Here is a 26222-nt window from a genome sequence, read left to right as displayed (position 1 = left end):
GCCAGTGACACAACAGGAGATTAGTAGCTTGCAGACATTTAACCTGAGCGGATTTGGAGAAGCCGCACACCTCACAAAACCTGGCACATTCTTTTTCCTGGTGCCCAGTGACAGAGGAATCGGCCACCTCACTGGCACACAGGAGTTGCAATAGCAGGGCAAGCCCTTGTGGTTAATTAGTGGACTGGTGCAACGCTTCACCACTGCACTAATAAACCGCAAGGGCTGCCCTGCTATTGCAACTCCTGTGTGCCAGTGAATTTCTTCAGACATGTACCCTGCCCTATGGTGGGCAACAAATCTCCTAAAAAATGCTTTCCTATCAACAGTAATATAAATCACTGGTGGGGAAGCATGTGTCTCTTGGAGCTTCTCAACTCGTTGACAAAGTTGCTTGCCACTTCCAATGTGTATGTTTCCCTGACCATTTTCATTATTAATTCATTACTACCAATGGGAAGGAAATTAGGGATGTAGCTCAGATTTATCATGTCAGGGCCCTTAGAGGGGTGGCTCACCTTTAATTAACTTTTATTATGTTATAGAACGCCCAATTCTGGGCTGGATCTTCATTATTTATTCTTTTATTTAAATTTTCTTTTTTTTAAATTAATTACCGTTTCTTCTGACTCTATACAACTTTCAAATGGGGGTCGTCGACCCCCTCTAAAAAAAAAACAAATGCTCTGTAAGGTTATAAATATATTATTGCTACTTTTTATTACTCCTATTTCTATTCAGGCCTCTCCAGGTGAATAGAACATTAAATAACTGAATATGTCTTTCTATTCAGACCCTCTGCTATTCATATTCCAGTCCCTTATTCAAATCAGTGCATGGTTGCTAGGGTCATTTGGACCCTAGCAACCAGATTGCAAACCTTGTTAATTAAGAAAAAAACAATTGCAAATTATCTCAGAATATCGCTCTCTACATCATACTAACAGATTAATATATAGAGGCCCAAAGAGAGCCAATAAATGGTGTTTCTGCCCGTGGCATTATTTGCTGCAATTTACAGGCTGCTAATGAGAGTCTGCATTCTCCATCGTTACAGCCCTGGTTATAGCTGTATATTCCCCTCTCAGTGGGACAGGACCAAGGACTAGCACAGAGTACAATTATCTAATTGCGCGTCCTGCAGAGAATTCCAGACTCTTCTATTGTATCGCCTTGGGCGGAACTTTACACTCACCCAATCGTGATGTCATGAATTAAAATCCATTAAAGGGCAGGTATGAGCAGCAGTCTGACCAATAAGCGTAAAGCACCTCTCTGTGTTTGTTCGTTTGCACCGCCTTTTGGGCAACACCAGCGAATACCGCGGCGGGTTTGAATGATTGACAAGCCGATGTGCCGCTTTATCCAATCATGCGCTGGAAGGGTGTTGAGTTTAGCTACTGTACCTAATCATGTATGAACCCGCGCTGGCAAGGGATTTCCTGCAGTCTGTTGGTGGTGCGGTGTCTGTGCCAGAAGACGGGTTATTCTGTGACGGAGCGAGACGAACATGACTTCCACTCACAGTTTCCAGGGGCTGGATTCCGAGGCTAAGCCGAGCTCGAGGTGAGGCTTCTCGTCATGAGCGTATAGAGAGGGTCGTGCTGCTGGGCACACAGGGTGAGGGCGGAAAGCTGCGGGCGGAACAGTGTGCACAGACTGGGGACCTGTGGAGTGATACGAGCAAGCACTGGCAGCCTTGGCAATATAAACCTGCCGATTTACTTCCTACAACTCTCACTGGCAGTTCCTGCGTTATCCATGAACCCACGGACGGAACTATAGAGGAAGTAGTCCCTGAGGCTGACCCGTAGATATAGAGAGAGATATAGAGAGAGATATTGCCTTGTGCCTAATGGATTGGAGGGATTTGCAGTGGGGTCCAGTTGAGCAAATAGGGCCTGCAATTTCAATTACCCAGAGGCCCAATCAGCCCCTCACCAGCCCAATAAATAGTGTCTATGGCACATATAGGGTGTCACCTTTTCTGGAAAAAAAATACCGGCCTTCATATATATTTTATCTTTTTTCTCTATTAATAATATTGGGATCAACCATAATTTTCACTGGGCAGGCCACTAAAATACCCCAACCCTAAACAACCCTAAATTGGCATTGTACAGTAGCCCCTTTGTCATTTACCTGGGCCCTCAGATTGCCAGTGTGGGGCTTACCCGCGGGTTCAGGCCGACTCCTGCAGAAAATCATCGGGTTGTGGGCGGGTCCAGGTCAAGCTCTTCTCCCTGCGACCTACCACTTCTGGCGCTGATATTCATAGACTTGCGCCCGCCCCCAGGCCCGGATTTGTGGAAATGCCACCTAGGCCCGGGTTCCTCATTGGTTCGAAAAAACTGGGGATGCGCTGGAGATACAATCATTTTTTTAAATTTCCTGTGAACCAATCCCCATTGGTCCAGTCCAGATAATGAAAATGTGCACGAATAAAGGGGAGGGGACGGGGGCGATGAACGGCAATGGGCTTAGGGGCGCCCACTATGTAAATCTGGCCCTGCCCACCCCTTTTGTGACATCACTGCAGGGTGGGTGAGGCTCAAGTCTATAAATTAAGGGGCAGCAGGCCGGGACGGGTTTGGATTGGGAGAGGTCGGTGCTGGTCGAGCAATTCTCGACCCGCACATCATTACCGGCCAGTGGCGTAACTAGATGCTACGGGGCCCCATTTATTGATAAGTTGGCCTAGTCTACCAAGACAGGGCCCCTACACTACTGAGACCCCCTGCAGTCGTACCGTCTGCATCTTCTGTAGTTACACCCTTGCCAGGGGCGTAACTACAGAGGAAGCAGACCCTGCAGCTGTAGGGTGGCCCTGGAGGTATAGGGGCCCCATGAGACCCTAATTCATATACAATTTCAATAAATATTGGTAAAAATGGTCAACCTCTATAAATGAAATATAATTTGCTGTGGGACCCAGTAATATCTAGTTACACCACTGTCCCTGGCATTCCAAGTACAGAAAAGCCCAAACTGCCCCCCCCACCAGCCCACTACATAGTGACTGTCTATGGCATCTTACAGCAGCCCCTCTGGCATTTGCCAGAACCAGGACAGGGTTAAATGGATAAAACATAGGGGACAGGTCCAACCAGTAGACTGCCAGCTGGTCCTGAACTTGTTGAGAGTGGGTTAATCTTCATGGTGTAGGACAACAATATTCTGTGCTTTGCAAGAAAGCGCTTCACTGGATACACATGGTGTAATAGAGATGAATCCCTAAGGGCAATGGCACACCAGGAGAGTAATCCCAAGAGATAAATCTCAGATTCTGCTGGCGATTATTCTCCTGTAATCTCCAGTTAGGACAGAGACACATCGTCAGATAATCTCCCCGAACTGCCTCCCCTGCCTTCCCACTGGCTAGAATGGAAATCGCTGGCGGGATGGCAATCGGAGCGTTTTGTTTTCCGAAGTTTCCTCGTGAGGCAATTTCGTAAAATGAAGCACTCAGAGTGCCATCCTGCTGGGGATTTCCATTCTAGTCAGCGGGGAGGCAGTTCGAGGAGATTAGTCGCCCCCAAAGAAGAGGAAATTTGTCGCCAGGCGGCTAATCTCCCCGAATCTGACCCTATGTGTCTGTCCTTAAAGCTTTCCCTTAGACAATAATGTTAATTGCTGGTGGTAAAACCCATGTGTCTATTCAGTCTCCCAAAATCTCATGAAGTTTCTCTTGTAGCAACTTCAAGCGATTTTGGGAGACTGAAGCGACACATGGGTTTTACCACCAGCGATTTACATTATTGTCTATGGGAAAGCTTTTACTTGAGATTACAGATTAGTTGCTGGCAGAAGCAGAGATTAATCACTAGCGATTAATCTCCTGATGTGCCATAGCCCTAGGGTAAAGGCACACCTGGCAATTCGGGGAGATTAAGTCGCCTGGTGACTAATAGCCTTGACTAATCTCCCTGAGCGGCTTCCCCCGTCTTGAGCCGGCTGGTTTTGGGCTAGGGAAGAGATGACATGTATCCTGGACCCAGGGCCCCCTAGCAAGGGGATAAGTAGATAAAACACACGGGACATATCTAGTAGACCACCAGCTGCTGCTGAATCCTGTTGGGATTTGGTTGAGTTTCATGGATTAGATCATGAACAATCTGTGCTCTGCAGGTGGAATACCTGTTATCCATATAATTATCCCAACCTAACTTTCCTCCCCCTAAAATTAAAATGATGTTAAAGAAAGAATTCTGTGGCTCCCTTGAGCCGAATGGAGGGCCATGAAATTGCTGTGGGCAATGAACAGTGCTCAGTGTCAATAATCCAGTGTCAACATAGATGCCCAGGTGACCTGTGATGTAACACATGTTGTTGCTTTGTTTGATTTATTTATTTATTTATTGTTCTGCTTTATTGTATTCCCTGTTCATTTCACTACCCTTTTCCCTGGGATTGAAGAGGTGACAATGTGGTGCCCAGACCTGCTGTTGATTTTGTATTGTGCTGGGGAAATGTGCCCAGCCCATGCTTTGTTCTGCATTGCTCGCTTTTCACAGCCCCGTAATACAAGGAATTCAAACATTTAGCCGGGCTAACGTGACTGTAGCCTAAAGGATACCGTTGTTCATGTTGCTTCAGATTCTACTGCTGGAATGAGGGAAGTAAGGCGTGTAACAGGCAGTCGTGTAACAGGCAGTCGGCAGAATGATGCAGCCGAGCTGATTTTGTGGCATAGATTCTGTACCAGCGTGGAGTGGCCACACCTAAATCTGAGACACTTTGTGAAGGTAATTTAGAAGCAAACTGCCTCCCTTATAATTTAGTGTTCTGTAATTAGGAGGCTGTTCATAAAAGCAACAGAGCCTGTTCCATAAATACGTGGAGGCTGAACTGCTGAATGTGTTTGCTTTGTGACACTCGTGCAGACAATGCTTTTTTTTTCCCCCTTTCTTAACACGCGTTCCTGTTTCCTGAGCTTGGTATGTCTGAACGTGTGCTGAAGTGTATGAGAGTTACAGTTTCTCTTTGCAGGTGGTGGTTTTGGCTTAAAAAAAACACAAAACAGTACCTGACAACATTTAACTTGGGTACATTCTTACTTAACCGAACCCATCATAACCACAGACAAATACTTTGTTTTTTTAAATCTTTCTGTTTTTGTGTCTACAGAGCAGGTGCTATGCTTTTTCTTTGGTTTATGGGCGCAGTACTAGAGAATCGCTGATAGTTCATGTAGTAGCAAAAACTGACAGTTGATGAATAGGGATGGGTGAATTTGATCCATTTCTCCAAAACGCGCAAAATGTCGCCGACACCGATTATAGTCTATGGGTGTCAAAAAAATTTTTTTGTTGCTCGGCAAAATTATTTTGACGCACAACGCCATACAAGTCTATGAGCGTCATTTTTGCGGCAAAACAAGGCGAAAAAATTCGCCCATCCCTATTAATGAAGGATCATTTTCACCTGCCCAGTAGCAAAAACTAACAGATACTAAAGGATCTTTTTCACCTGCCTAGTAGCAAAAACTGACAGTTACTAAAGGATCATTTTCACCTGCCTAGTAGCAGCAATTAACCATTACTAAAGGATCAGCTCCCCAATACAGGCATAATCATTAGTAAAGGGGTGGTTCACCTTTAAATGAACTTTTAGTATGTTATAAATTGGCAAATTCTAAGTAACTTTCCAATTTATGTTCATTTTTTTAATAGTTTAATTATTTGCATCCTTCTGGCTCTTTCCAGGTTTCTGGTGGAGGGTCACTGACCCCCATCTAAAATAACTATTTTGCAAGCCTACACATTATTGTTATTGCTCCTTTTTATTACTCTTTTATTTCTTTCTATTCAGACCCTCTCCTATTCATATACCAGTCCCTTATTCATATCTGTGCATGGTTGCTAGGGTAATTTGGACGTTAGCAACCAGATTGCCTACATTTTTAAATGCACAGCTGCTGAATAAAAAGCTAAATAATCAAAAAAAAAACAATGAAAGCCAATTGCAAATTGTCTCAGAATATCACTCTCTACATCATAGTAAACATTAAAGGAGACATAGGATAGATTAAAAAACCCTAATTTTGTAGGTAATTATAAGTAATATATGGTGTTGCTTTTACATGGTGCTAAAATTTAAAATTATCTTTAAAAATAGCCCCTTTATTGGAGCTCCCTATAGATGTTCTGTTTCAAATGAGGGGTGGGCTTGTCCTAACAGTCCCTGCCAGAAGCACAGTAGGAGGGGGACAGCCAATCACAGCCCTGCAGTCACACAAGCATAGACAGGCTTCAGTTCCCTATCAGGTCCTGCTAGCTGCTGATTGGTTCCTGTCCTACAGTGCCGGCGGCTCCCCTGCACAGCCTGGGAATTCAGGGAGCAGGAAGTGGAAGAGAAGCGAGGGATTATTAGGGTTTTTATTAGGTAACTTTTATTATGTTATAGAACATAATTCTAAGTAACTTTTCAATTGGTTTTAATTATTTATTTTTTATTTTTTTTATAAAATAGGCATCGCTGACTCCCTTCTAAAAAAACAAATGCTCTGTAAGGCTACAAATGTATTGTTATTGTTACTTTTTATTACGGATCCTTCTATTCAGGCCTCTCCTATTCATATTCCAGTCTCTTATTCAAATCAATGCATGGTTGCTAGGGTAATTTGGACCCTAGCAACCAGACTGCTAAAATGTCAATTTGGAGAGCTGCTGAATAAAAAACAAAATAACTCAAAAACCACAAATAATAAAAATTAAAACTAATTGCAAATTGTCTCAGAATATCACTCTCCCTTTAAGTTAACATTTCAAAGCAACTTTTCAATTGGTCTTCATTATTTATTTTGTATAGTTTTTTAATTATTTGCCTACTTCTGACTCTTTCTAGCTTTCAAATATGGGTCCCTGACCCCCATCTGAAAACAAATGCTCTGTAAGGCTACACATGTATTGTTATTGTTACTTTTTATTACTCCTCTTTCTATTCAGGCCTCTCCTATTTATATTCCAGTCTCGTATTCAGATCAATTCATGGTTGCTAGGGTAATTCGGTCCCTAGCAATCAGATTGCTGAAACTGCAAACTGGGGAGCGGATGAATAAATAACTCAAAAATCACAAATGATCAAAAATGAAAACCGATTGCAAATTGTCTCAGAATATCACTCTCTACATCATACTTAAAGTCAACTCAAAGGTGAACAACCCGTTTAAGAAGAATTTGACATTAGGGAAGATGACGTTAATGAATCGTTGTACATTTGTTTGTGTATTTTGGATCAGTCATCTTGATCCTGGAGGCTGCAGCTCTGATCCGTGTGCAATAAACCGTTTTTTTTTTTCCTGATTTCGCTGACAAATGCGGGGCTTTAAAATGCCAGGTTCTGTAGTGGCCCTGAATGACCCAGTCTAACTTGGCTCTATATACACAAAATAACACACAGGGCATTTCTGTTTGGGTGCTCAGTTAAACCATCTGGCACAATGCATGTCTCTGAAATTGAACACTTTTTTGCCTTTTTTTCTTCTTGGCACATTAATGCGCCTAAGAATATATCTTCTAACGTTTTAAACACGAGAAGCAGGAGAACTAGTGATCCTTAATGATGTTTAATGGCGGTCTTATCCTCCAGGATGCGTGGGGATTGGAGACAGTCCCTGAGGGTTGCTAAAAGGAGTACAAATGGAAGGCAAAATCCACAGTATACATGAATATTCTATGAACATAGGACAGAAGAAGGGCTATAGTGCACAGCAGGAAGGATGCAAGGAAATGGCCTGAACCTTTGTACACTGTATCCAGTGTCTGGATAGAATATTACAATACAAAATTGTAAACAGACGTTGCCATCCTCTTCAGCCAATTAGTCTGCCAATATATGTGCTCAGTTATGAGTCGGGAGGACCCCTGTAAGTTGCTGACTTGATCAGGAGGGGCTCAGTTTACACGTTAATGACTATGGTTGCCAATGTGACCCTATAAAGGGTATGAGGATCAGCTGCTTGTCTATACATTTTCGGGCAAGTTTGAAAACCCAGTTGAAAGGTCTGTTACTGGTGCTGGCACACGACAGATCTCTTCTTTGGGCAACTAATTGCTCCGAAATCTCCCTGAAATGCCGGCAAGAATGCGAATCGTCAGCGAGATGGCATGCGTAGCAATTCATTTTCCGAAGTCACCCAAAGTTGTCTCACCAAGAAACTTTGGGCGACTTTGGAAAACCAAAGCTATCCATATGCCATCCCTGCAGTGAATCACATTCTGGCCGACAGGAAGGCATTTCAGGGAGATTAGTCGCCCGAAGAAGATCGACTGATCTCCCTGAATCTGAACGTGTGCCGGCACCCTTACTGGTGCTGGCAGGGGTAAACTTGCTTTTTTGTGTTCCTAATGTGCTGTTATCTGGATGAAGGAATAGTTTGCTTGAGCTCCCCCATGTTTTGTAGCATCTTATGGCTGACACATTTCACGCTCTGTGGGTTTTGCTGGAACTATTCTTTATACAAAATCTTATGCCTGGGGGGAGATTGTAGCTAAGTACAGCGGGGCTGAAATACTGTCCCCTTGGGGGGATTAAACTAAGGAACCCTAAAAAAATATAAACGTAAAATTGACTGATAATCTGAGTAAAAATATATATTTATATTCAACTTTTTCCTCCCTGTCTCTGATTGTTAAGTGAAAGCTTTTATTATCAACGACCAGAAAGGGATAAACAAATACATTTAAAATTAGACTTCCAGATAACTTCCAGCCATACAGGTATGGGATCTGTTATCCAGAATGCTTGGGACCCTGGAGTGTTCTGTATAACAGATATTTCTGTAAATTGGATCACTATAGCGTAAGTCTGCTAAGAATTCATTTTAACATTAAACTCAGTAGGATTGTTACTGACTCCAATATAGCCATGCAGCTTAGTTAGGATCAATTATAAGCTTCTGTTTATTACTATAGATGGGCGAATTTGACCTGTTTCGTTTCGCCAAAAATTTGCCGCCGAGGAAATGTCGCTGACGCCCATTAAAGTCTAAAAAAATTGTCGCATCTTTTTTTTTTTTTGACGCACAACGCCATACAAGTCTATGGGCGTCATTTTTGCAGCGAAAAAATTCGCCCATCCCTATTTATTACAGAGAAATCCTTTTTTAAAAATAAATGTCATTATTAAAATGGAGCCTATGGGAGATGGATGGCCTTCCTTTAATACTTTTTATATAACTGGTTTCCAGATAACAGATCTCATAACTGTATAATGTACTGGGATGTTGCTTAAAACCGTAAATCCCTTAAATATGATTCTGAAAATGTGTACAAATCCAGGCGGCTAATGTTAAGTGGTGTGTGTCTCTCAAGGTAGTGTTTCCAACAGTATTTTCTTTCAGGCTGATACAGGTATGGGACCTGTTATCCAGAATGCTCGGGACCTGGGGCTTTCCGGATAATGGATCTTTCTGTAATTGGGTCTTTATACCTTAACTCTACTAGAAAATCATGTAAACATTAAATAAACCCAATAGGCTGATTTTGCCTCCAATAAGGATTATTTATATCTTAGTTGGGATCAAGTACAACCGACGGTTTTATTATTACAGAGAAAAAGGAAATCATTTTTAAACATTTGGATTAAATAGAGTCTATGGGAGATGGCCTTTCCGTAATTCGGTGCTTCCTGGATAACGGGTTTGCGGATAACTGATCCCATACCTGAACATTTAACCTCCGTAGAAATGTAAGCCTTGAAACTCTGGACATTCTCTATCTCTAGGCTTTTTCAAGATTGAGTCTGTCTGTTCAAGGGTATTTTTGGGACTGTGCGCTGCAGCTTATCCTCTTAGTATGGTTTAAAAGGACTTGAAAAGGTAAATTAAAGGGCCACTGTATCCCCATGAATCTGTTTTTGGAAGTGGCAAGAACAGAATACATATAACATGAAAGAAACATAAATATAAGGTTAGGTGGGGCAGTTTATCACTTGTTTTCTCTCTCTCTCTCTCTCTCTCTCTCTCTCTCTGGCAACTCTGGCATTTCATTTAGTGATGCTGTTCAAATTTCCATGTAGTGGAGACGTTATCAGCATGTTCAGGGGCTGCATTATTATAACATGATGAAGTCAAAGGAATATGTGAACAGGCAGGGGACCATAAATAAATGCCTCTATTCTCCGGTTAGGCCAGCACTGATATATTCTGCTTAGAATATTTTCTAATTAAGTTTAGACTTGAATATATATATAAAAAAAAAAAAGATATATATATATATATATATATACACAGTGGTGTGAAAAACTATTTGCCCCCTTCCTGATTTCTTATTCTTTTGCATGTTTGTCACACTTAAATGTTTCTGCTCATCAAAAACCGTTAACTATTAGTCAAAGATAACATAATTGAACACAAAATGCAGTTTTTAAATGAAGGTTTACGTTATTAAGGGAGAAAAAAAACTCCAAATCTACATGGGCCTGTGTGAAAAAGTGATTGCCCCCCTTGTTAAAAAATAACTTAACTGTGGTTTATCACACCTGAGTTCAATTTCAAAGGTTATAAAGCCATTTCTAAAGCTTTGGGACTCCAGCGAACCACAGTGAGAGCCATTATCCACAAATGGCAAAAACATGGAACAGTGGTGAACCTTCCCAGGAGTGGCCGGCCGACCAAAATTACCCCAAGAGCGCAGAGACAACTCATCCGAGAGGCCACAAAAGACCCCAGGACAACATCTAAAGAACTGCAGGCCTCACTTGCCTCAATTAAGGTCAGTGTTCACGACTCCACCATAAGAAAGAGACTGGGCAAAAACGGCCTGCATAGCAGATTTCCAAGGCGCAAACCACTTTTAAGCAAAAAGAACATTAAGGCTCGTCTCAATTTTGCTAAAAAACATCTCAATGATTGCCAAGACTTTTGGGAAAATACCTTGTGGACCGACGAGACAAAAGTTGAACTTTTTGGAAGGTGCGCGTCCCGTTACATCTGGCGTAAAAGTAACACAGCATTTCAAAAAAGAACATCATACCAACAGTAAAATATGGTGGTGGTAGTGTGATGGTCTGGGGTTGTTTTGCTGCTTCAGGACCTGGAAGACTTGCTGTGATAGATGGAACCATGAATTCTACTGTCTACCAAAAAATCCTGAAGGAGAATGTCCGGCCATCTGTTCGTCAACTCAAGCTGAAGCGATCTTGGGTGCTGCAGCAGGACAATGACCCAAAACACACCAGCAAATCCACCTCTGAATGGCTGAAGAAAAACAAAATGAAGACTTTGGAGTGGCCTAGTCAAAGTCCTGACCTGAATCCTATTGAGATGTTGTGGCATGACCTTAAAAAGGCGGTTCATGCTAGAAAACCCTCAAATAAAGCTGAATTACAACAATTCTGCAAAGATGAGTGGGCCAAAATTCCTCCAGAGCGCTGTAAAAGACTCGTTGCAAGTTATCGCAAACGCTTGATTGCAGTTATTGCTGCTAAGGGTGGCCCAACCAGTTATTAGGTTCAGGGGGCAATTACTTTTTCACACAGGTTTGGATTTCTTTTCTCCCTAAATAATAAAAACCCATTTAAAACACTCATTTAAAAACTGCATTTTGTGTTTACTTGTGTTATCTTTGACTAATAGTTAAATGTGTTTGATGATCAGAAACATTTTGTGTGACAAACATGCAAAAGAATAAGAAATCAGGAATGGGGCAAATAGTTTTTCACACCACTGTGTGTGTGTGTGTGTGTGTGTGTGTGTGTGTATATATATATATATATATATATATATATATATATATATATATATATATATATATATATATATATATATATATATATATATATATATATATATATATAGACAAATACAAGATTCCTCTGCACTCAACCCATTATCAATATATTTAAGACAGAGACATTTTGTGCATACTGCTACTGAAAAATGCCTTACCCTTTAAACAAAACAGGGATTGTTTGTCCATATATTGCAATATATTTAAGCTGGCCAACTACGTCAAAGTCATCCCATATCTGGCCAGTCCTACGCTCAATTTTCATTTGATTCATTAAGAATTCTATGGTTTCATTATACATTTTATAAAAGGGACGAATGCGTTTTACCTGCAACTTACTAGCTGCTTTCAAAGTAAAACTCCCAAACTTGGCTGCCCTTTTATTAGACACCAGTGGGATCACCTGACTATAGTTGGAGGGGGTGGGAGCTACAACATGGAGCTGGTCACTGCTCTTGTAGAACTATAACAAACAAGGGAAAGTTGTGCTCACCACTAGTTTTTAAAAATCATTAGGCGGGGGTGCAATGAGGGTGTGACCACAAAATACTTATAGACAAATACAAGAGTCCTCTGCACTCAACCGATTATCAATATATATATATAGCACTGACATGCTACTATGGGACTCTTCTATTTTTACCTCCCATTGACATGAAAATGCTTTCACACAGCAAGACAAGTGTCATGTATATCTGACAGCAGTATAAGGTGACTGGTGCAACATTTAAACAGGGGCCATAAAGGTTTCCTCATGGACAGCAGTAACTGAATACAGAGATTGAGGGGGCGATTTGTCAGATTTCCTTTGTATGGCAGACAATGCAAAACTGTTGTAAACTTTATTGTTCTTTAAAAGGTCCAGGGCCTTTCTTTCTCAAAGAAAGGCCCTGGACAGGGTCGAAAAGTTAGTCCTATGCTGTGTTATTTTCAATTAAACCTTTTTCATATTTTTAAGCCCTTTTTATTAGGGTAAGGCCAGACGAGGAGATTCGGGGAGATTTTGTTGCCTGGCGACTTATCGCCACGTCTTTTGCGCGACTATCTCCCCGAACTGCCTCAGCGTCTTTTCCCCATAGGCTACAGCGCAAAATCGCCTGCGCTAATGCAAACGCGGCGATGCGTTTTCAATACGCAACCTTGGGTGACTATTGAAAACGCATTGTGCATTAGCGCAGACGATTTTGCGCTGTAGCCTATGGGGAAAAGACGCTGAGGCAGTTCTGGGAGATAGTCGCGCAAAAGACGTGGCGATGAGTCGCCAGGCGACAAAATCTCCCCGAATCTCCTCGTCTGGCCTTACCCTTGGGCTTAAAAGATCTTCTTCTTTTTGTTTTTTTTTCATACACCTGCCAGGAGCATGTCCTTCTAAGACTGACTTGACATGAATCTTGGTGACTAGAATTTATCAGCTCTCATGAGTTTACTCCTTTTTTATGCAAGGTCTTTACCTCTTGTGATGTTTGGTATTCTGTATGTATGTTAAGCGTATACACCTATTTATTGTACTTCACTGTGGCATATGTTACTGTTTTAAAAATACAGTTGTGTTCAGAATAATAGCCGTCATCACTAACCTGATCAATTTTTGGTAGAAATTCTAATTCCACATGTCAAATAATTTACTAGTAGGTGTAGTAGAGTTCTAGAAACCAAACAGACATGACATGCTGCTGATTCTGTCATTCAATCGTTAATTGAGGCTTGTTGCTAATAATAGCAGTGTTCCAAATAGCAGCTTGTTCCAATTAAATTCAATTATTGACATCATTCATTCTGTGAAATAACAGGTGTCAATTACGACCCTTATTCAAGGAAGGAATAAATGTTGTGCTGCTGGTTATAGTGTATTTCTCTCTGAAAATCTAAGAAAACTGGCTCATTCCAGATATTGTTCAGAAGATTAAGAAGTTGATTGGAGAGAGGGAAACTTATGAAGAAGTGCATTAAATCATAGGCTGCTTTAAAATGGCAACCAAAACCTGAAAGACGCGGAGGAAAATGACCATTGGAATGGACAGAAGAATAACCAAAATGGCCAAGACTCAGCCAATGATCAGCTCCAGGAAGATCAAAGAAAGTCTAACGTTACCTGTGATACTGTTAAAATTAGAAGACGCTAAGATATCAGCAAGAAGCCCCCTCAAAGTCCCATTGTTGGGGAGCTTACAATTTGCCAAAGAACACATTGGCCTAAAGAGAACTGACACAACATTTTGTGGACTGATGAAAGCAAGATTGTTCTTTTTGGGTCTAGAGGCCACAGACAGTTTGTCAGAGGAGCCCCAAACACTGAATTCCAGTCACAGTACAGAGTGAAGCCAGTGAAGCTGGAGGCACAAGCATCATGATATGGGGATGTTTCTCATACTATGGTGTTGGGCCTATTTATCTCATACGAGGGATCATGGATCACTTTCATTAAATCAAAATACATGAAGAGGTCATGTTGCCTTATGCCGAAGAAGAAATGTCCTTAAAATGGGGGTTAAAACAAGACAACGACCCTAAACACACCAGTAAATGAGCAACATCTTGGTTCCAGACCAACAAGATTGACATTATGGAGTGGCCCAATCCCCTGGACCTTAATCCAATAGAAAACTTGTGGGGTGACATCAAAAATGGTGTTTATGAGGCAAAAGCAAGAAATGCAGAAGAATTGTGGAATGTAACAGGTTGTTGGAAGTTGGTGGACTCCATGTAACACAGATGTGCAGCAGTTCTCAGAAACACTCATTATACAACTAAATATTAGTTCAGTCATTCAAAGGAAAGCAAAGTCTTGAAACATGTTTCAGTTCATACAGTGAATGAGTTTATAAAGAAGAATACAAACACTGCTATTTTTTGGAAGAGCCTAATATTCTCTTTTCTTCACTTTCTGTAAAGGAATAACACAAATTTGACCAATTCTCATTCATGTTTTGATTTGAAATAGAATGTGTAGTGTTCTCAATGCAAATAATGATGCTTTGCATGTATGGAAATAAAAAGCTATTATAAGGGTTTTGAGCTTTATTCACTTTTTTAATCTCACTGCTGTTACTCTGAACACAACTGCGTGTGTTTATAATAATAATAATAATAATGGCTTTGCATGGAATGGGCCCATCCCTGCCAGTAGTACCCAGATATAGACAAATCTACTGAGCAAAGATTCAGACTGGGTAATAGAGCTCCGTGCTGCTTCTGAACACTAGCTCATTAGAGTAAAATAATGTTTGACTGCTCACAGGAGCTGAAGATATTCTGGATAATTGACACTGACCGATAAACAACAGGTAGTAACACTGCAACAGTGGCAAAATTCTAATAAATCTCATAGCCCAACATAAGCCTAAAAGGTTTGCATAGTGTACTGGGAAGGCTAATGTGCATTGTAATGTGATTACCTAATCCACACAGCTGCCAGCTCCATCACATTGTTTTGCCAAAAATGTTTTATTACCAAAGACATTATGTTGGCATCACTATTGAGATGTCTTCTGCCACATTTCCATTAGCATGAATTTAATGCCTGCCTTTGCTTTCTTCACAGAGTATTAAAACCCCCAGGAGGTGGATCAAGCTGTATTTTTGGTGGCTCAGAAGAAACCTCTGCTCCCAGCAAGCAGCACAAGATGGCTTCCAACATATTTGGGTCGCAAGCTGAACCTGAGACTGCATCTAAGAGAGCTAATCCTCCAGGTGAGTTATAGAGAGACTGCCCTTTTAATCTGTGCCCTCTGCTAAAGTGTTCTGTTCCAAGCCTTTTTGGTGGTTACTACATCTGTGTGTTAAATGTATTCCCTTAAGCAACCCACATATGGGCCGATTAAGTGGCAGCAGCTTATCGGGCAGTGTATGGGGCCCTTGACAGGTTTCCCCGATCGATATCTGGTTGAAATTGGTCCACATGTCGATCGGGCAGGTTTAAAAATCCCGTCTGAACAAGGGCCACTTCCGTTTGTAGATGTGGCCCTCAATACTACCGCCCGTATTCTTCTCCTAATGATCCAATCATTGGGCCCTAGGCATACCAATCTCCTCTATTGCTCTGCCTATGTGTGCGTGATCTATCTGTGAACCTGGTGGGGGTTTATTAACATTTGAAAATACAGTTCTTGCTCGTTTTACAGCGTACCTGGCGGCTGTCTCCACAATGATTCTTTTTCTTGCTTATCTTTCTTGTCAGGCCTTTATTTATATCATCAATATGACCGTAGTCTTTAAATATTTGTAGAAGGCAATATTTAACCGACATTAATGGGTAACTAGGGACTAAACTGAAACCTATGTATTCTCTTGTGTGTTTACTTAGCTTGTGTGTGTAATCAGTACGGTATCTTCACTTGGCTTTGCCTTTGTGCTAACTGCCTGTTGCCTGCCTGTCTCTATACAAGGTATAGTTGCTCCTCCTGCACTGTCAATATTTTTGTCTGTAGCTATTTCATCTAAAAGAGGATTTCTGGCCATCCTGGGCCCAAGCCGATTTATATTAATAGAAACACTGCGTCACAGGCAGTGTTTTATAGTGTGTGTGTACATTTCAGCTAAGCTACAGACACATTGTAATATTAATACTAGTGATCACTGTCTTCTTCAGTGGCACTGCATCCAAGATGGTGGCGCTCATGTGTGGTCAACTGGGGCGCCGGCGCATAGTGTGAAATTTGAACTTAAAAGGTCATCTTGCCTGTGACTAGACCATGTCTCCTGTTTAACCCTTTGGCTACCACGACCTGGACTTCTGCTCCTGGGCTTTTTCTCTGGTCCGGACTATTCCCGCTGGGAGCAGATAGGCCCCCTGACAATGCCCAACCAGTGGCTCATGAGTAACATGTTTCTGTCCAACCTCTTGGATGTTGCTACCAATGGCCTCAAAGCAGGTGCTTATTTTTGAACTCCAGGCTTGGAGGCAAGTTTTGGTTGTATAAAAACCAGATATACTGCCAAACAGACCTTCTTTTAGACTGCCTGTTCGCATTGGGGCTACCAAATAGCCAATCACAGCCCTTATTTGGCACGCACAGGAACTTTTTTCATGCTTGTGTTGCTCCCCAACGGTTCTCACGAATAAAAAAGGTTGACCCCTGAGTAATAATAATAGGACTTGAGACCAGGTACCCACAGAATATCCTCATATTGTTGAGATTTCAGGTTGGAAGTCCACCCATGACGATCAAGCATTTTTCCCCTTTACCCTGAGCAACGTCACTTCCAGTTTTGTGGTTCCCTGGGGGAGAAGGCAAGTAAATACATTACAGTTCTGGATAGAGGGCTTAGCGGGGTAGCCAGTCAATGTAAGTATTTACTACTTCCTTAAAGTGACCTGTCACCCAGACACAAAAATCTGTATAATAAAAGTCCTTTTCAATTTTAACATAAAATCCAATTTCTATATTTTATTAAAGCATTCAGAGCTGTTGTAAACTCTTTTAAAAATCTCAGCTGTCAATCAAATATTGTCTGCCCCTCCTCTTTGCCTTAGACTTATTACTTTCACTTTCCATTCAGTACTTCTTAGATGTCACTTCTCTCCCCACATTCCCCCCGTTCTCTTCATCGTTTAATTGTGTAGCCAGGACATGGGGATGGACATCAGGTCCCCCATTCTGGTGCACAAACAAGATTCTGAGATGATACAAGACTTGTCTTAATAACAGTGTGCACAAAATGGCTGCTGCCTGCTTGCTATAATTATGAATTCCCAGACTGAAGGAAACAAGATTCAAATAATTTATATAGTGTAATTTAAGTTAATTTTGCTTGACTAATGTGATAAAATAGGATTTGGCTGACTGGTCCCCTTTAAGGTAGCCGTGTTGGCCGTCATTTGCTGTACAAACCCCTAGTTTTAAATCAAATTTCTGGCCAACGCAGCTCCAGCGGGGTGACTCCTGGCAGGCTATACCCATGTAATAATGTGTGAGTTAGACGTTTGCTGTGAGGTCTAGTTGCTTTTCACATGCCACTGCTCTTGCTATAAATCTTCTTGGCCTTAATGTACACACTGCATAGTTTATGGCTGACATCAGATCTGGAATGCAAACAAGCAAATAGGCCACAATCTCCCACAGATGTGCCTTGAAGGGGCCTGTGTTTCATAACGTCGGGTGAGAGGTTATTACGTTTATGGACCATATGTTAAGATTTTGTTGCCAGTCTATAAACCTGGAATTGTAACTAGGGAAATCATTGAAAGAGGGACTCTTCTCTTCTTTATGGGGGGGGAACTAGGTTTTCCCCAAGCATTGATATCTCTTCGGCAGACATTTTTCTAATGTCTTTGACTCCAGTTTTTTGATAAGCTTAAGCCCCCCTTAGCTCATAATAATAACAATAGATCACCCTCGTACCACAAAGACCGAGTTCATCATGATTTTATCTGAAACTGTTAAAAATGCTGGAGGTTAAGATGTGAGCTTTTGTGCCATTGACCCTTAGCATAAGATCATTCCCATTTTATGTGTGCCATGTTCAATTAGGAATTCATCACCTTAGTCAAAATTGCACACTGATCGTTTCGCTCAGGGGTCACCAACCTTTTTTGACCCGGGGACCAAAAAAGAGCCAAATTTTTTTTCCAAGGACCGGTGGGGGTCGTAGGGGTAGGCGTCCAATTTGGGTGCGCCGGCATCCAGTTCGGAGCGCCGGGCCCCCAATTTGGGTGCGATGCGTTTATTGTTTGGCGGCCCAGTTCAGGACTGTCCGCGGCCCATCGGTTGTGGACCCCTGGTTTAGCTCGTATGATGATGCATAACTGCAGTTTAAGGGAAAGAATTTATTGGCACTCCAATTACGGGATGCTTATCCCAAATTCCCTTTAACAGTCATTGCATCCGCTTGGGGATTGTTGTTTTAAAAGTTCCACAGTAAGATGTAATCCTATACGTTTTATGCGGTTAAGTTTAAGGGCAGAGACAGACGACAAATCGCCTCTTCGGACAACTAATCTCCCCAAACTGCCTCCCCACTGGCTAGACTCTAAACCGCCAGCTGATGGCACTCTGATCATTTAATTTTCCGAAGTTGCATCACGAGGAAACTTCAGGTGACTTTGGAAAACGAAGTGCTCCGAGTGGCATCCTGCAGCTGATTTAGATTCAAGCCGGCCAGAAGGCAGTTCGGGGAGATTAGTCGCCCAAAGAAGAGTCGATTTGTCACCGGGCAACTGATCTCCCCGAATCTTCTCGTCTGTCTCTGCCCTAAAGGCATTTAATCCCATGATAATGAACGCTTTCAACCGCATTCCCCATTTAATTTCGCAGTATCCTTGCTTTTTATTCACAATCCAAGAATGCAAAGTAGCACCTACCTACAAACTTCCCACTTACAGGCCCTTAGGATAATTTTGTAGACTTGCATATCTATACAACCGTTGTATGCCCAATATCAGTCACTTGGGTACACTGCTGTGCAGTTTTAGTTTTCAGGCAGTGCCGTGTGTGTAGCATGACAAATCCAAATACCTTTTCTTGGCAGAAAGCATTACACTGACTTTAATACACTGTTAAGCTGTACATGCTTAGTTATTGCCTTATACCAATGAGGTATTGCATCAAGACTTTCTTAAAGGAGAAATCAACGTGTGGGGAAAATACCTCCACCCCAGGTAGCCCTCCCTCCTCCCCCCCAAGATAACTACCCCCCCCCCCCCCGGAAATACTCCATACTTACCCCTCGGCGCAGATTCTTCCGGCTCCTCAGTAATCTGACTGAGAGATCGTCAATTTCCGTGTAATTCCGCACATGCGCAGTTGTCGCAAGTCTGCAAACTGCTTCAACTGCGCATGTGCAGAAATACCTATCGCCCAGTCAGCTTACAGAGGAGCCGGAAGATGGACGCTTCGCTGGAAGAATCTGCGCCGAGGGGAAAGTATGGAGTATGAGGAATTTCCCCAGGGGGGGGGTTAGTTAGCCTGGGGGGAGGAGGAAGGGAGGGCTACCTGAGGTGGGGGGTATAATCAAGTTTATGTTCACTATTCCTCTCTCATCTGTTTCTCTTCATTCTCTCTTCATGCATAAGTTGGGTGTCAGATAATCATTGACGGTTAGATCTAATATATATTCTAGGGGGGCTCATTTTGCCTAGAAGATGTATTAGAGCTCATTCTATTAAAATCACCAGACATCCTGTCTCTCTACATGCAGAATTTGTGCAAAAGGCAGTTATTTTGTTTGTACTGGAATCAGTTATTTGAGTGAGCTCTAATACATCTGCTAGGAAAGCCAGCCTCCCCCCTATAAGATATATTGGCTCTAACTGTCAATGAATATCTGACACCCAACTGCTGCATGAAGACAGAATGAAGGGAAACAGATGCTGAGAGAGTATTAGTGAACATAAACTTGAACGATGCAGAATTTTTAATGTATAGTATTTAGAAAGTTTCTTATTTCAGTATGATGAAGCTTATATTAAATTTTCACTTTTACGATCGTTCCCCCTTTAAGATTATCTGGTTTACCTAAAGGCCAAGTAGGCAGTTTGGGACGGAATTTGTATGTCGGCTGTGTACCTCAATATGTGCATTGTGGATCATACTGTCATTTTTATTGACTTTATACTGTACCAATTTATACAGTTTTTTTACAACACAGGTTTGGGTGACACCATTGAATTGCTACAACACCAGCCTTATTGACTGATCTATCCTTTCTCTGTGCTGCACCCTGTGAGTCCCTGTTTGGAAATATATATAAATATAAAAAAATTTCCTTTGTAGGTGGAAAGCCCAGCGGTATATTCCAGGAACCAAGTCCTGTGCAAGCAGCACCTCGAGCGAATCTTCCAGGAGGAAAGGGCAGTGGTATCTTTGGGAATGGAAAACTTCCAACGAGCCCTAAAGCCCATCCCAACAAACCCAAGGTACCGATCTGAGACCTGGAAAACATCACCACCATCTTGGCACAAGCATTTAAACACTGCATAGGCTATACACTACTGGGATTACCTTAAAGGGGTACTATCATGAAAACAAAAATGTAACATAAGCTTAGAACAGTTAGTTCTAATACATCATGGATTGGATTTGCCTAGTTAATGTCTGTTCAGAAACTTGAATTAGAGAACTACAGGAAGCGATGCACACGTTTAGGTTAGTTATAGTTCTTTATTGGCAAGTTAGTTAAAAAAAAAAAAAAAAACACATAAGGAATGACCACTGATAACTGCAGAATGATATATAAATTGAAATGCATGGATACTGTTATGATAATCTGTATGACACTCATGTATGGAAACTATACTTCATTAAATTTGGTGAAAAAAAACAATATAGAGTGTCGAGAGGGGAATAGTGAAGGGTCATTTTATTTCTTTTCAGAAACCACAAAGAACTTTCTATACCGAAAGCTTTTTATTTCCATGAGATAAAGCTTATGTTCATATCTTTGGAGATCGTTCTGCCTTAAAAGACTTCTGCAATTTGCTTTATTATTGCAGCATATGAGGATAATTACCCATCACTTGAGAATACCTGCAGCCCTGGCACATCTTTAATAGGCAGAAGGTTTTTACGGTTATAAACCGGCCCTGCCATGAATGCGTTGCACTTTAGCTTGTGCTTTCAAAGTGAATACTTTCACGCTGTGGTATTCTAAATTGTAAGCCGTAAACATACAGTATAATGTTGGCTGGCTTTTAGTATGTTATAGAATGGCTAATTCTAAGCAACTTTTCAATTGGTCTTCATTTTTTTTTATAGTTGAGGGTCAATAGCCCTTAAAGCTCTGTAAGGCTACAAATGTATTGTTATTCCTACTTTTTATTACTCCTTTTACTCAGGCCCTCTCTTATTTATATTCCAGTCTCTTATTTATATCAGTGCATTGTTGCTAGAGTAAATTGGACCCTAGCAACTAGACTGCTGAAACTGAAAACCAGAGTGCTGCTAAATAACTCAAAAACCACAAATACGAAAATATGAAAAACAATTGCAAATTGTCTCAGAATGTCACTCTCTACATAAATGGTAATTCAAAGGGGAGCAAGTGATAAAAGGATATTATATTTATGGAAATATCTTTATTGTTGTTGCATCTTCCAGAACTTGGATTGTTACCCCTGTTCTGTTTCTACCAGTGCTTTGTAACTAGCAGTTTATATATAGACTTAAAAGTAGGGATGCAGCGAATCCCGCATTTGGGCAGGATTCGGATTCGGTCGAATCCTTCTGCCCAGCCGAACCAAATCCTAATTTGCATATGCAAATTAGGGTTCGGTATTCATCTGAATCTTTCACAAAGGATTCGGGGGTTCGGATGAATTGAAAATAGTGGATTCGGTGCATCCCTACTTAAAAGGTTGAACTGGATGGACTTTTTTTTTTTTTTTTTCAACCTAACTTCCTATGTGTGGCTGTGTGTTAGTTAAGGAATTAAACATATTCTGTTATTTTGTATCTCCTAGGATAACATCAATATATTTGAAACTGCACCTCCAAAGGACAGCACTCCAGGTACGTGCCAGAATAAGCAGGACAATGACTGAGACCATGATCCCAGAGTGCAGTATTTTCAAATCCGTAAATATAGAACGGGATGGGAATACAGTTTTTTTTTTTGTTTTTTTTGTCCAAACCAGAAATCTCCAAATAATGAGGGCACCATCATAGTCACAGACTGTAAATCCCTGCTGTAAACACGCATGTAGTGAGGTTGTTGGGCTGGTATGGATAATGCAATGTGTCAGTCCCAATGAACTGAACGCCTCATACAAAGACAGAACTTGAACAGAGGCATCTGTTTCCAGTTATTCCCACGCTTAAACCATGGAACGGAGGAATGTTGCAAATTGGACGATGCCTGAGTGCAGACACACATATGGTTCACGTAACACGATTTCTATCCTCTCAGTAGTTCTTCTGCTCCAAGGCTGGAAATGTTATGTCAATCATAAGATTTGTGTTCTCTTCTGTGACTATACACACAATAATATTAATGACGTTCCTAGAATTTACCCAAATCGTGTTATATATTCTGAAGGGGAGATGCATTTATTTGTTGTGGGTCCATTATTTTTTCAGCTTCAGAACCCAAATACCGTATATCTCTCTGAAATCCATAAAAATTGTGGCATTTCATTGCTGCATCTTCACGCCCATATTTGTGGCCTAGGGAGGCAAGCTGTTGGGCAGTAGGTATTCCCAGTACTCTGATAGCGCAACTGTTGCAAAAAAAAAAAACAAATCTCTTGCTGCCTAGTCTCTAGTGCAGTTCCCATGTTTGTGATACAGAGGGAAGGTTTCCTGTGTATCTTCTTGCATAACTACCCATTTGCTGGAATCTGCTCTGCAAAGAATATTAAGCTTTTAACCTGCAGACTTCGCGGCATCCATCTTCCGGGTCCTCTGTGAGCTGACTGGGAGATCGGTATGTCGGCGCATGAGCAGTTGGAGCAATTTGCCAGTTTTCGACAACTGCACATGCTCCGAAATGGACGGAGATTGGCGATCTCCCAGTCAGCTTACCGAGGACCCCGAAGATGGATGCCGTGAAGTCCGCTGCCAGAATCTGCGAATAGGGGTAAGAATAAATTATGGGGCATTTCACCGGGGGGGGGGCAGTTAGCCTAGGGGGAGGGAGGGGGGGGTCTATGTGGGGTGGGGGTACAGGTTTTTTTCTACAGGGTTTCCTACTCCTTTAAAGGGATTCTGTCATGATTTTATGATGTGGTTTTTATTTCTAAATTACACATTTTACACTGCAAATAATTCACTCTACTATGTAAAATTTCATTCCTGACCCAACAAGTGAATTTTTTTTGTTGTTGTTGTAATATTGGTGTGTAGGCTCCATCTCAAGTTATTTTGCCTGGTCATGTGCTTTCAGAAAGAGCCAGCACTTTAGGATGGAACTGCTTTCTGTTTTTTCTCCTACTCAATGTAACTGAATGTGTCTCAGTGGGACCTGGATTTTACTATTGAGTGCTGTTCTTAGATCTACCAGGCAGCTGTTATCTTGTGTTAGGGAGCGGTTATCCGAATCCACTATTTGGGATTTGGCCGAATCCTTGGTGAAAGATTTGGCCAAATACCGAACTAAATCTGAATCTTAACTTGCATATGCAAATTAGGGGCAGGATAGGAAAAAGTGTAAAAAAAAAGCCTTCCTTTGTGCCGAATAATCACGCAATTGCCCTACCTGCCCCTAATTAACAAATGCAAATTAGGCTTCGCCCGAATCCTGCTGAAAAAAGCAGAATCCTGGCCGAAACCCAAACTGAATCCTGGAATCGGTGAATCCCTAGTTATCTGGTTACATTCCCATTGTTCTGTTGTTAGGCTGCGGGGGGTGGAAAGGGAGGGGGTGATATCACTCCAACTTGCAGTACAGCAGTAAAGAGTGATTGAAGTTTATCAGAGCACAAGTCACATGACTGGGAGCAGCTGGGAAACTGACAATATTTGTAGTCAGATTTCAAAATGAAATATAAAAAAAAAATCTAGAGAAATGGTTTGCAGTGCAGATAGTAAGCACACGTGTCCAGTTGATAGTATGTATGTATTGTTAAAAGCAAGAGATGCAATGCTTAATATGCTCTTTCTCATTGCCTTGCAGTGAAAGCTCAAGCCTCACCTGCCAAACCTCAGGAAGTTGCCAAGGAGCAGAAAGTTGTGGTTCCGGATCCAGCTCTTGCCGCACATGAGCCCCACTTGGGTCCTCTGCCCAGGTCGCATAACAGAGTGCTGAATCCCCCCGGGGGCAAGTCCAGCGTCACCTTTTATTAACACCTCAGCTTAAAGACACTGTGTCTCAGCGCATGTAGATGACTGACTGGCCTGTCGTGTGTTCTGTGTGCAGGCCTCTCTCTCATCTATGGTGATTATTGTTATCACTCGCAGCTAAATTTAAACTGCATTTACAAAAGAAAACCGCTACAATGCAGTTCAGATTGGAAGCGAAACTGGATTCTTTCAGAACTTTCATTTTCCTCTTGTACAAAGTGGGTAAAAATGATGCTGTCCGTGTATGGTTATCATTCAAGAAATGTAGCTGTTTAATTCTGGTTATAATTCAAAGTCATATGGTTGTAATGCTGGTCCTCTTAGTAGTGTGTGTTGGGGGAGTGGGAAGGGAAATCACATGACCTTTCGTCACAAAAGAAGAAAGTAAAAAAAAATATTTCCCCACTTTTTCCTGCCATATGCAAATTAGGATTCGGTTCGGCATTCAGCCGAATATTTCACTAAGAAATCGGCCGAATCCAAAATAGTGGATTCAGTGCATCCCTACTTTCTTCTCCAGATTGTGGTTGCATATCCTAAGCGGCGTTCCTGTCCTCAGTGCTTTACTTTAGATGGCCCCTAATGAATGTAGGGGGGGTCACGCCTTTGTTTGGCTAAAAGAAATGGAATGTAACGGTTTAAACAAGGGGTAAGAGGCATTTCCTGTTGAAATTGTGTTGAAATAGAAATCCTGGCAGACTAGCTGAAATGAGACATTACGTCCCAGATAACCAAAACCCCAGTAGAGTGTGTTGCCTTGGTTTCCCAGTAAGGGGAGAGGCAATGTGATGAGGGAGATCTGTTCCGAATTGTAAATGTCAATTTCAAAGACTGTATTTTAGTAAATAGTTTGGTATTTGCCAAAAACTGAAGTCTTTCTTTAGAGTGCAAGAAGCCTTCATTATTTACATCCGTGTCCACTCAGCTGATCTTTTGAAAGTTGGTCAGTTAAGGCCACCATACACAGACGGACCATACCGTACTCCACTTGTTATTTTTCGTATATATGTTGAGATTGTGGCCCATCGTATCTTGTGTGATGATGATGATGATGATGCTGCATGGCTGGAATTTTCAGCTACATCTAGAGAAGCATTTAGCTTAGCCTTAGGATAAATAGTTCCGGTGAAGCGGTTTGGCAATGTTACGCTTGGGTCTGGTGCAGCACTTCAGCATGTGGTGGGACAAGCTGTTACAGAATTGTCTTAGATAATGTCCCACCTGCCTTTAGGGCGGAGACACACACTCAGATTTGGGGAGATTAATCACCCAACGACAAATCTCCTCTTCTTCGGGGCAACTAATCTCCACGAACTGTCTTCCCGCCGGCAAGAATGTAAATCGCCGGCGGGATGGCACGTGGAGTGATTCTTTTCCCAAGTCGCCCGAAGTTGCCTCACAAGGAAACTTCGGGCGACTTTGAAAAACGAAGCGATCCAAGTGCCATCGTGCTGGCGATTTACATTATAGCCGGCGGGAAGGCAGTTCGGGAGATTAGTTGCCCCGGAGAAGAAGAGATTTGTCGCCGAGTGACTAATCTCCCCAAATCTGAGCATGTGTCTCTGCCCTTAGGGCACCAGATATTAGGGTGGTGATTTTTAAGGGGGTTCATGGACTTGATGTATAGTTCTTAGTTTGTGATCTAATTCTGGTTACCTAATGAATGGTTACATATTACTTTGATTAAGACTTTATCTATGGAATGGTTTCATTTAAGGGGACTCCCTGTACTTTAATCAGCCTTTTGTTAATAAATCCAGTTGTATCCAGGGGTGAG

General features: G+C 41.8%; 1 protein-coding gene across 2 annotated transcripts; it reads left to right on the top strand.

Moving 5' to 3' along the window:
* The first annotated feature begins 1438 nt into the window (after positions 1-1438).
* jpt2.S (Jupiter microtubule associated homolog 2 S homeolog) lies at positions 1439-25312 on the top strand. 2 transcript variants are annotated; one of them, NM_001094158.1, is given in 5 exon segments: positions 1439-1566; positions 15274-15422; positions 20444-20586; positions 22129-22177; positions 24279-25309. In NM_001094158.1, coding segments are annotated over 5 exon segments (567 nt in total). In that variant the 5' UTR covers positions 1439-1510; the 3' UTR covers positions 24449-25309.
* The last annotated feature ends 910 nt before the right edge of the window (positions 25313-26222 follow it).

This window comes from Xenopus laevis, chromosome 9_10S (genome assembly GCF_017654675.1).
Source record: "Xenopus laevis strain J_2021 chromosome 9_10S, Xenopus_laevis_v10.1, whole genome shotgun sequence".
Taxonomy (NCBI): Eukaryota; Metazoa; Chordata; class Amphibia; order Anura; family Pipidae; genus Xenopus; species Xenopus laevis.
This window is presented reverse-complemented; position numbering and strand designations above follow the sequence as displayed.

Bases quoted from the DNA above. Each gene is read 5' to 3' on its own strand.
- jpt2.S (XM_041577811.1), top strand. The intron at 15,423-20,443 runs GTGAGTTATAGA...TTTCCTTTGTAG, and splicing joins TAAGAGAGCTAATCCTCCAG to GTGGAAAGCCCAGCGGTATA. The intron at 22,178-24,278 runs GTACGTGCCAGA...ATTGCCTTGCAG, and splicing joins TCCAAAGGACAGCACTCCAG to TGAAAGCTCAAGCCTCACCT.